General features: G+C 54.1%; 1 protein-coding gene across 1 annotated transcript; it reads right to left on the reverse strand.

The window, feature by feature from the left end:
* Positions 1-7631: 7631 nt before the first annotated feature.
* Positions 7632-11790, reverse strand: ZNF503 (zinc finger protein 503). Its single transcript, XM_042960772.1, has 2 exons — positions 10991-11790; positions 7632-10200 (listed from the first exon to the last, which is right to left on the reverse strand). The coding sequence occupies exons 1-2, from the start codon at positions 11312-11314 to the stop codon at positions 8566-8568; spliced, it is 1959 nt and encodes a 652-aa protein (XP_042816706.1). The 5' UTR covers positions 11315-11790; the 3' UTR covers positions 7632-8565.
* Positions 11791-11825: the final 35 nt, after the last annotated feature.

The raw sequence follows: 11825 nt of genomic DNA on the forward strand, positions 1-11825 counted from the left end.
AAAGCAGATGTGCATGGCTTCGGTGTACAGAGAGGTAAAGGTCACCATGCAGTGGTAAAAAGCACAAAAATAACGGCTCTGGAGTCTAACAGCCTATAACAGAATCCCAGTTCTGCCACTTGCTGGCTGTGTGATCTTGGTCAAGTCACTTTACCACTCTGTGCCTCAGTTTCCTCATCTATAAGGTGAGGGCTAATTATAATGCCAACTTCATAGAATTCTTCTGAAGGTTGCACACTGGCCTGTGGTAGATTGACATAAGTGTTATTTATTACAGTTAATCACGCATGTAGTTGGAATGTTGCCTCGGTCAGAATAGTTTAGAACAGAAAACCCAGAATTCCTCAGGGCATTTCCCAAAGGCATGGTCTTTTTATATTTAATCTTGAATTTCCTTCAAGACTGAAGATTTTAAATCCACAGGTCCACGAACAACCTGAAATTATTTTTTCCAATGTTGAGTATGTGTACTTATTTCTATAAAGAGGGGCTGTAGCGTTTATCGGATTCTCAAAAAAAGGCTGTGGTTTCTGCATCCTTCCCTCAACCCACAAAAGGCTTAAGAAGTAGTAATGTGGAGGGTGAATTCCCACACCACAGGAACTGCCTCTGGAGGATGTTGGGGAGAGGGGATATTTGCAGAGTGTGTGGAAGAAAAATGGCAGAGTCACAGAAAGACCCGTAAAGACGTTAGCAAGGACTCTGAAGTATCTATCCTTTATTGAGACCTAGGGCTGAGGAAGCTTCCAGAAACAGGGCAATGGAAAAGCTCACACTTAGGCATCCCGTTCCTGATTTCTCCTTACTCCTGCAGTTCCAAGAGTGTCCTCTTCCCTTCTCCAGTCTACCCTCCCTGCCCATGCCCTGCTGGACCCAACATAGCTTCTTGCCCTGAGAGTCACCGCTTTGCAGGAGGTATGATTCAAACTCCCTTGAGTGTTGCTATGATTCCTTGATACCATTTGTGTTCCTCTTGGTTGTGTTTTGTTTCTTTTAGGTTTCTGGAGTTACACTATAATTATTTAAGGTAAGGCTAGCTAGCGCAAAGTTGATTTAGCATTGGTCTGCTTCTGTTTTGAGTTGGAGGCTGTATTCAGTTTTTTATTAACAACATGGAAGGGAGTGGCGGGTAAGTTTACAATGCTTCTCACTTTCCAGCCACTTGTTTTTTGTTTTAGTGCATTTTTAAAAAAATTGTATTTAATTTAAAAGACCATCCCTATAACTTCCTGGCTTGTTGTGTGTGGAGTTCAGGACCAAAGTTAGAGAGGACTCTAACCTAAGTTTTTTAGAGGGAGAAAATTACTCTTGACAAATTTTACCCTAAATCACTGTAGTATACTACTCTAGGCACCTAAAAGGAACAAAACCCACCAAACTTACACTGCAACTTTTGAGGGCTTATGACATACCACCCCTGCCCATTGTATCAACAAGAATCTGTGGTTTAGAGGTAGAAGTTTCCACCCAGTGACTTCCTGAAAAGCCACCAACAACAGAGCTCTCTTCTAACCCTGGTTCTAGGTGAGCCCATCTGTGAATTGCAGGGGGGTCTGCTAATGTTCTGTCCCAGCTCCCACCCCTCCAGCTCCCCTAAGTAACAGAACCCTGAATTTATTTGAGGCAGCAGTATGCTTAGCTAAACATTACATTTCCCAGCCTCCCCTGCAAATAAGCCTGCCATGTGACTAAGTTCTACTCAATGAGGTATAAGCTCAAGAGTTGTGTGTGGATTCCAGAAAGACTCATTAAAATGGAGGGACCCTTTTACCTTTCCTTTCACTCCTCCTTTGCGTTGCTTGGAATAAGATAATGGGGGCTGTGCTCAAGCAGCCATCTTGGACTCTGAGATGCTGTGAGGATGAAAGCTTCTGGATTGGGGGAAGCCGAAGACAGAAGGATCTGGGTCCCTGATGACTGAGGGCCATTTTTAGCCTGGACTGCCCACCTCCAGGCTGAGAGAAGAGAACATTTATCTTCTTCATGCCACTATTTAAGGGTCTTTGTTATTGTGAGCAAGTACAATGTCTAGCTGATGCATAGAAGCTTGCTCAGCCCTGAGTTTTGTGCCATGGACAAAGACAGTCACAGTTTCTCTAAGGCCACTGCTATTTCTCCTCCTACTCTTTTTGAAAGAATCACCTTGTCCAAGATGGCCCAATTCTTTTGCATCTTGCCTCCCTTCTGTCTTTCATTTTTTGGCTTCCTCTGTCTTCCCCTCTCTCCCTACCACTCTTCTTTCCTTCCCTTTCCCTCCTTCTATCTAACATTTATTGAACATTTACTATGTTCTACATAGCATGCTACTTGCCAAAAGTAGAAATAGGTATAGGAGACAGTCCATCCTCCCCAGTGCCTCAGAGTCCAGGTTGTCAGGAAAATGTAAAGGGATATGATGATGGGATGGACAGGTGCTACAGAAGCAAAGAGAAGGACACTGAGTCCAATGGGAAGGGCCTGTGGGCTTCCGTTTAAAAGCAGGAGTTAAAGAATTTAAAGCAGGAGTTCTGAGTTGCTGGTAATTAGGAAAAGAATGCAGAGGACAAAGATTCCAGGCACAGGGACCAGGACAGTACAGTGCAGTGATTAAGGACTTGAGTTCTGGAGAACAGACGTGTTACTTGTCTCTAGCCCTCAGCTCCTCTACCTTAAACTGAGGCTAGCAACGGTAATAGGATTAGATGAGTACCTGGAAAGTAAGTGAACACAACATGCTATTTATGAACATTATTATGTTGGTAAATGTGCTGCTCACCTGAAGTGTGCGTAGTCTGATATCAGTTTTGGAGGCAGGTGTCACAGAGGCCATAAGTGACTTGTCTGTGGTCACACAACTGTGAAGAGGCAACACTCAAACCCAAGTATCCTCACCCCTTGTCCCATGGCTTTTACATTTTCACCTTCTGCCTTTGCAGCAAGTGTGGAGGGAAAGCAACTCGAGGGAAAGATCAGTGTGTGGTGGTGGGGGAAAACCTGGATGGCTTCCTAGAAGAGATGAGTCTTGAGGAAAGGGGAGTTTGGAGGGCATTTCAGGGAAGGAGTGTATGATGAGCACAATGGACCAAGGTGTTGGGGACTAACTGGCTGGCAGAGGGTCTGAAATGTGAGGACTGGAGAGACACAAATTGGGACAGGCAAAGAGGGGCCAGATTAGAAGATGAGCCCTGATTACAGGCACTCTGATGGCCAGGTGATGGAGTCGAGAATTTGAGCTGGTGGACCACAGAGAGCCACAGTTAATTCTTGAGCAGGAGGGCTGGTTATAATAAAAGGAAACTTTGGGAAGGAAAGAAGGAAAGCAATCTGTCTTTACTAAGAGTCAGTATGGGCCAGATAGTAGGTTTGGCATTTTCACATTATTTTATTTGCACCTCACAACAATCCCATTGGGTTAGTATTAATGTCCCCATTTTATAGACGAGAAAACTGAGACTCAGAGAAACTGAGTCATAGAGTTGAGCCAGTGATAGAGCTAAAAGTTCGATTTCTATCAACCTGACCCCAAACTTGTGTTCTTTCCACTGCACCATGTGGTTCTAAGTTGTTCTCACTCTCAGAATGCCCCTTGTGCTGTGGGGGAGGTGCGGCTGCCTCACCAGGGGTTTAAGAGTCTTTTTGCAGGCCAGATACCTCCAGGACAAACCTGGGGTCACACTGGGCAAGAAGAGCTCAGTATCTCTGACACTTTGAGGAATTCCCAGCACAGGGTAGGGTGAAGTACTTGGGCTCCAGGTTTCATAGAAGTGAGTTTAAATCCTAGCTCTGCTTCATACTAACTGAACTTGAGCAGTGTCCTTAAATCGCATTGAGCCTCAGCTGAGGCAGGGCAGGAGGATGAGCCCTGGATTAGGAATCAGCCTTGGCATAGGTTCAAACCCCAGTTGAAGTGACAAATACCTGAGGAGGTGAAATGATGTGTGTATTCACTTCAGAATAATGGGGATGATGGGGGGAGGTGAGTTGGAGGAGGTAGAGGGGAAACAAGATTGACCATGAGTTGATAACTGTTGAACCTGGGTGATGGGTTTACGGGGTCTATTATACCATTCTCTACCTCTGTGTATGTTTGCAAATCTATAATAAAAAGTAAAATAATAATAATATATTAATATAATAATAATAATAAAACACAAACAAGAGTTATGTCCACCACACTGTCTCCCACTGAATCAGAATCTCTGGTTCCCAGTGATTGTTATGCTTTAACATCTCAAATGAGAACAGCCAGGGTGAGAATCTCTGCATAGACTGTATGACTCACTAGCTATGTGACTTCAAGCTAATATCCTTCCCCTGTCGAGCCTCAGTTTCCTCATCTCTAAAAGGGGGGCAAAGATTTTAACCTCATGGAGTTGTTATAAAGTTTAAATGAGATAATATAGGATAACATGGGCTGGACATAGTTTATAACAGAGTGGGCAGATCAGCCTGAGCTTTATAGTCACGCGGAACACAGCCAGGCCTCTAGCCTTAGTGGGTGAGGAACCCTAAGCCAATATGTGCAGAAGATGATGCCAGATGGTCTAGAGATGAGCCTCACCTTCTGGGCAGCTTTCACATTTTCCAAAGCACAGAGAGTTCATCAACTAGCGGGGGTTTTTCATCTGCCTTTCCTTACTGCTTACAGACCACCCTGCACAAAGACACCGGGATCACTGTGACACCACCAGAAGTACAGATGGGGTCAGTGTTTGGATGGAGGGAGTCTTAGGCTTTCTCTGCAGGTCTTGCCACTGACTTCCAGGACTTAACCCTCGGTTTCTCCATCTCTGTCAGGGCAGAGTAAAGAGGCGGACAGCCTGTGGCAAGGGGTAGGCCTTAGGGGACCACTTTGGTTTGACAGACAAGGTGACCTGTTGAAGCTTGGAGGGTGGTAATGGGAGCTTGTGGTTGGGGAGGGGCCCATGACATCTGCGTCAACTCCTCTGGGATAGAGAAAGAGAGCAAGAGGAACAGTAGAAGCTAGAGCAGGTGGAGAGGCGCAGAGGACACGGTTCACAGCAGGAGAGGAGCGAGGAGCTACAGAGAGGGGACTCCCGGACACCACTCCGCTCTGCGATGGTGGAGGCTCAGGGTGGCAGGATGACCACCCAGCCCGCGGTCTGCGCACCGGCCTGGGTTCCTTTTCTCCTTCCCGCTCTGGTGGGCTCCGCAGCGCCGCCTGGCGGACACGCCGCTCTTTGCTCAGGCTTCAGCAGCAGCCGGCCGTAGCCCTGGGGATCCCGCGGCAGATCCGGAGAAAGCCGGAGAGAGACGTGGAGCGCGCTGTAGGGATGGGCGTTTGTTCCCCAAGGGGGACTCGCACCCGGGCCTGGACCCCTAGCACAGAATGGCACCCTCTCTTCACGAACTCTGCGCCCGGCTGACTCAGTTCCATACAACACGTCGGGGAACCGTTTCTCCCTCCAACCCCTAGTCCCCCAGCCTTTTGCTGTCTCTGAGCAGCTTCTTCGGGAAGGAGGTCTCATTAAATTTTCAAGGCGTTTTTGGTTTTGATTTTTGTTAATAAAATACCAGGAGTGGGCGTGAAGGCACGAACTTGTCCAATTTGTCTCCCTGTAGGTCCCAGACCTGAAATTCCAGGGCGGGGTAATTTCTAGGTCCTTCCCCGCCCAAACGGGTCCTGGCGGGCGAGGGTGGCGCAAGGACCTCTGTCCGAAGCCGCGAGGCTAAGGAGGGAGAAACGAGGAGCTCGGAGTGGTCAGGGCCGTGTGGCTGGCGCTGGTGAGAGGGTGAGCAGGGGCCTGGCTTTCACGTCCCAAGCCGCCGGCCCTGGAGCCGTCCCGACTCGGACCTCACCATCTCCTGGAACGTCCGCCCCTCCCACTTGCGGGGGTGGCAAGTGGCCGGGGTCTCTCCCAGAGCCTGGGGATGACAAGCCCCCCCATTGGCCGGGGTTCTCGAGGAGCCAGGCCCAGCCAGGCCCAGCCCAGCTTCTCTAAGCCGCCACAGAGGGGGAGCGGTGCTGCGGCGTCCCAGGACACAGCCCGCTGGGGTCTTCCGCCGGCGCCAGCTCCGGTCCCCGGAGTCTGGGAGTGCGGGCATGAGGGTTGGAGGCGACGGAGCCTGAGTCCCCACAAAGTTCTCTCCCGGCGGAGGCCTGCGAGCTCACGCGGCGTCTCGTAGGTCGCCGGGGCTGCTTTGCGCGCTACCCGGGAAAAGGCCCCGAAGCCGTGAAGCTGACGCTGGGAGGAGGGTGGAAAATCTCAAAGTCACCAGCCCCCGAGTTAATGGCGGCGGGGACGGCGCGGTTGACCGACCGAGGCCCGAGGCCGAGGGCGGCCTCTGCTCGGCGGTGACCCTCGGGAGGCAGCAGGGGGAGCTTGACGCCGAGGGAGGCCGGCGGCTCGGAGAACCCAGGACTGCCTGACCCCAGGGAGAGGGGAGCTCGGGGTGCGTGCTCAGCGCCGCGACTCCGTAGTCCCGGGATCCCAGGAAAGTCGCGCACTGAGCCCAGAGCTCCCGCCGACCCGGGAGGGCGAGCATCCAAACAGCCAGAAGACCACAGAGCTCACGCCCGGGGCAGGGGCACGAGTGTCTGTGTTGGGGGGGAGGGTCGGGGGGGGTGACTGAGTCTCCCCCCCCCCCCCCGCCGCCTCCCTCCCAAAAAAGATTAGGGCTCTTCTCTGCGTGGTTCTATCAGAGCTTCGTGCAGCTCAGTCCCACCACTCAAGTTGGGGACAAGGGAGCGGTGCGCGCTGCGGGGATGCCCGCGCGGACGGAGAGTCCCGCCGCGCCCTTTTCCGATCGGACCTCGAAGCCGAGGACAGCGCTCAGCGCCCACCTGGTCTCCCTGGCGAGACAGGGAACAGGCTCCGTGACCCTCGTGGGGCCGAATCTGAAGGGGCTTCCGGGTCGTATGCCCCGGCGCGCTCTCCTGCGGCACAGACTGGGGTAGAGCTCGGGCTGCAGAGAAATCTGGACGCGGAAAAGCAGCCGCGGCGCCGGCCAGCCGCGGGCCCGGACTCTGGGCGTGGGGTGTTGAGGGCTGGGCTCCGGCAGCCAGAAGGAGAAAAGGAGAGCGAACTCACTTTCAACCGAGGGGCTAGAAGGTTCCGGCGCGCTCCCCCCAGGCCTGGGAAGCAGATTCCCAGGCGCTCACCGTCCCCGGATCTATCCCGGCTGCCCGCCTGGGACAGGGATGCTTGGAAAGCAAAGACAGGGACAGCGGGCAGTGGCACCTCCCCAGGGCTAAGGCCTTGGGGAGAGTCCTGGACTGCGCCGCTCTCTGTACAAAACAAAAGCCAAATTCTCAAAAATCTCAAGAGAGAAATAATGATTTTTAAAAAATCATTTTTTTTTTCCTTTCACTTTTAACAAACCGTGTGCTGGGAGGAAAATTAAAAAGTAAATGAGCGATTGCTCAGGACACGATCTTTACAAATTGTGAAATCCCCTGTTTAAAAATATTTTCCCCAAGGCAAACCCCACGACTGGCCAGCCCTTTGCATCTTCCTAAAAATCACAACAAAAACAATAGGAAATGCAGCCACGGTCCTGGGAAGTAGGAGCAGCCGTGAGGCCCGGGGAACCCACTGCGGCCGAAACTGCCATGGTCTTCCTTTCTCTTTCACCAAAAAAATAAATAAATAAAAAATAAAAAAAAGATAAGAAGAAGTAAAACCTTTTAATACATCAAATATACGGAATTTTAATCTTTAAAGCGATACATTGTCTATTATTTTAGTACATGACGTAAACCTTATTTGTCCCCTTCTCAGCGGGTGGACTTAAAAATTAAAAATAGTTGTGTTCCTTTTAAAGAACAAAATAAGGCAAATGAGGTTTTGGAATAGAATTGTTTTTCCTTTTTTTTTTTTGTTTTCTTCCAGAATACATACAAAAAAATACCCATTCTCTTTCGATGGTATACACCTTAAAAATAATTGCAATTTGAAATCAGAGCTGACAAATTGTGACTTGTTTTGTTTTGTTTTTTTCATTTTTTGTAACAAACATGCATGTAAATTTGTGTTTCAATCAGACATTAAATAAGAACGTACAATACAATAATAGCAATTTTAAAGTAACATTAAAGAGAAGACCTCTAGTTCTGTGGCGGTTTTGTATTTATTTATACTCTACAAGGGATGGGAGGGTTTGTTTTTCACAAATTTTACCCTCAAGATTTAATTTTTTTTTTTTTTTTACCCCTCCTCCTTTTTACCTACGGAGATCAAACTAAATAATGCACTTTTGAACCACGGGTCCGCTTGGAGCTAACATAAATAAATACCAGTGTCCACCGATGCAGTCCTCAGATGAACACCTTCTCAATTAATTTTTCCTTCTTTTTCTATAAAAAGTCAAATGATATTTTTTCAACTTTTATAAAGTTTGCGTGGGTGGGGAAATGAGAGGTGGAGGAAAGGGGAGTTTCCCACCGGGTCTCGGTCGCTGTTTTGGGTAGATAGATACGGCATATATATACTTTCCTTTCCTGGCCCGGGTCATCCCCACGCGCGGGTGACAGTAGCCTCTGCCCTGTTCCCGCCCCTCCCTCGGCTCCTCCCTCCCCCCCCCCCCCAGCTCCTTTCTCTCCCTTGCTAACCCTCCCCACCGCCCTCACTGATACCCCAGTGCCGAGGCGGTGGTCAGTCTCTGTCCGTAGAGGGCATAGGGGGAGTAGTACGGTCCCGTGGCGGCGGGCACCGGCACAGGAGCGCCGGGTGTGGGTAGCGGGCTCTTGGAGTAAGGGTGGTAGCGGCTGCTGAGTCCCAGCGCGTGGTGGGGGCTGCGCAGCGCCAGCGTCCCGGGACTGCCCGGAGCGCCCGATGTGGGGATGTGCATGTGGCAAGCCATGGCGGCCGCTGCGGCGCTGGCCAAAGACGATGAACTGGGGTAGCCCGACAGCAGTTTGTCTGTCCCGGGGAAGGCCGTATGGGTCCGCAAGTGGCTCAGCAGCTCTTCGGACGTGGCGAAGCGCTTGTCGCAGGGCCCGTTGGCCGACACCCAGTTGCAGATGTGGGGGAGCGGGTCGTTAGGGAGCATGAAGCCGTAGGGGTAGAGGGGGTGGCCTGCCAGGGAGGGCGGTGTGGCGCCGGCAGCGGCGGCAGCTGTTAGCGAAGAGTGCACGCCGTGCAGCGGGTGCGTGGGGTACACCAGCGGGTATCCGGACTTGAGCGCCGCGGCCGCCGCGGCCGGATCGTGAGCGCACGAAGCGCTGGCTGCCGCCGCCCCTGCTAGGTGGCTGGCGCAATGGTAGCTGAGGCAGTACGGGTCCCGGCACAAACTGGCTGTCATCACGGATGGCGGCGACGCCCCGGCCAAGGGGCTGGAGCCCGCCGGCTTACTGCAGCCCAGAGAGCCCGCCGCAGCCGCCGCCAGCTGCGCCCCCACCAGGCTGCCCGGCTTGGTGGGGTCAAGAGCCACGCCATGTGGCAGGAATTGGGGCGGGTAGCCAGCGTAGGCCCCAGCCAGGCTGCCTGGATAGGTCATGCCCGCGGGAGGCAGAGGGAACACTGTCTGGCCCGGCTTGTAGGGTGATACCGGAGCCACCAGCCCAGAGCCCAGCACTGAGGAGGAGGTGGGCGCGCTGGGGCCCGAGCCGGAGCTGGAGCCCGATGAACCGCCGCAGTCTGAGCCTAGCGCCTTGCCCCCGGGGCCCCCATCTGGGTGCTGGTTTACGTCCACATTAATCCCTCCGCCGCAGCTAATCCGGCCGTGCGCCAACCCAGTGGGTCCCCCTTCGGCGGAGGCGCCCCCGGAACCCTTGCTGGAGCCGCCGCCGCCGCCCGCGTCGGGGTCCTTCTTGTCGTCCTTGCCCTCTGGGCCGCCCCCGGCCGAAGGCAGCATGCCTCCTGGCGAGCAGGCCGAGGCGCTGGAGCTTGGGCTGCCTGTCCTGGGTGTGAATGGCTGGCAGGTGGCGCTCGGTACCCGGAATCCAGACTTTTCTGCTGAAACCCCCCCGCCGCCGCCCCCGCCACCACCGCCTCCGCCGCCGCCGCCTCCCGGCTCCTTCTTATCCGAGCCGGGTTTGGAGTACGGCTTGAAACTCGACTTGTCCTCCACGCCGATGTCGCTCAGCTTGAGGGGGCCCGACTTTGCGTCCTTGTCGCCCCCGGTGCCGTTGCCGGCACCGCCCGCGCCGCCCCCGTTGGAAGCGACAGAGGAGAGTTTGGAAGAGGGCGAGGGGTCGGGCTTCCCGATCTGCGAGCATGTTTGCGCCAACAGCGCCAGCGGGCTCTTCTTGGCATCAAGCTGCGGGGTCAGACGTGAGGTTGGGGAGTGGCACAAAGAGAAAGAAGGGGAAACCCTTTAGAATCCTGGCTTCTAGGGTTCAAACGCCCTTCCGCAAACCGCCAGTTACGATCCAGGCGCAATCCTAGGCAGCACCCCCCACACTCCCCAAGAGACACACACACACACACACACACACACACACACACACACTCGCCCCTGAGAAAGGCAGCAGCTCCCTCCTCCCCGCCAAATCAGGATATATTCTTCCCTCTATAAGCGCCAACTGTATTTTTAAAAATACTCAGAAATGTTTTGGTTTCTGACTCCTAGACCCAAAACTATACCTCCTCCCCCATACACACACACACACACACACACACACACACACACACACACACACACCTATTTCTTCAGAGTAAGGGCTCAGGCCGTTGGTGCCTTAGAGGCTGTATACAAATATCAGTTTCTGGGGACCCTTAAGACTGCGACTTTGGAACCGCATTTCGGACTTCCGCCCCTCTTCCGGGCCGAAAGTGAAGGGGCCGGAGTCAGGGTGGAAGCTTTAATGCCAAAAGGAGAAATAAGTTTTAGCTGCTTTGTCCCCTAGCATTCCCATCCCATTCTACCTCTTGCCCCCTTTCCGCCCTAGTTTTAAGGTGCGGGAGCACTATGGGCTCTCCCCCATCCCGGAACTGAATCACTCTGACACCCCCCCCCCATTCCCACCCCCAGATCCCGAGAGAAAGAAATCCTGTGAAGCGGCAGCCAGGGTGGTGGTCCCAGCGCGATCCGGGGAGAGGGTCCTTACCTCGATGGGGCTGACGGGAGTGGAAGGCAGAGGCTGCAGGTACTCGGGGTGCAAAATGTGGCCAGTCCGTGCCGTCAGCATCTTCAGCACCTTGATGGGCAGGCGGTTAGCCTGGCGGAGAGGGTCAGAGGGGGGCACAGCGTGCACAAAAGGCTTGGTGCTGCCGGCCAGGGACGAGCCTTGGCCGGGGCCAGAGCTATTTCCAGAGAGCGCGCTGGTCCAGGCAGGGTCCGCACTGCTGCCGCTGCCGCCGCTGCCGCCGCCGCCGCCGCCGCCGCTGTGCTTACTGCTTCTTAGGGCAGAAAGCGAGGGCGCTGTGCTCATGACCCACCCGCACGCATGGGAGCAGCGGGGGGAGGGCTCCGGGAGGCGCGGGGCGGGCTCCGGGCTGCGCGCTCGCCCGGGGAGCAGAAGCAGTAGGAGGAGGAGCTGGCGCGGCGGCCACGGGCACCCAGCGCGCCTTCTCGGCGCCTGGAGCCAGAAGCGAATAATCCTGGGTGGCCCGCAGCAGTGCCGTGGCCGAGCGGGAGGAGCCGGCCGGACTGTGGGAGTGCCGGGTGGCTCGCCGTGTCCGCCTCGGGCTGTGCCCCTGCGCTGCGCACTCGCGACCCAGCGCTGACGCTGCGCTTGGCGATGTGAGCCGTTGCCTGTCCAGCCGGGGCTCTGGCGAGGAAACTCACTTCAAAAGCAGCTGCACCAAGGGGGAGATTAAAGCCTTTGCCGCCTTCCAATCAAATGGGAGCCCGAGGTGATTGGAGGGTCAAGGGGATGTGACGCGTCCCGCGCCGCCGCCGCCGCCGCCGCCAGGACTCTCAGCGCTGGTTTTAATGGGCAG

Source organism: Panthera tigris, chromosome D2 (assembly GCF_018350195.1).
Source record: "Panthera tigris isolate Pti1 chromosome D2, P.tigris_Pti1_mat1.1, whole genome shotgun sequence".
Classification (NCBI taxonomy): Eukaryota; Metazoa; Chordata; class Mammalia; order Carnivora; family Felidae; genus Panthera; species Panthera tigris.

Excerpts from the sequence above, each read along its gene's own strand:
- ZNF503 (XM_042960772.1), bottom strand. The coding sequence starts at position 11,314 with ATGAGCACAGCGCCCTCGCTTTCTGCCCTAAGAAGCAGTAAGCACAGC. Across the intron at positions 10,201-10,990 it reads CTCCCGTCAGCCCCATCGAG|CTTGATGCCAAGAAGAGCCC; the intron begins GTAAGGACCCTC and ends CTGACCCCGCAG.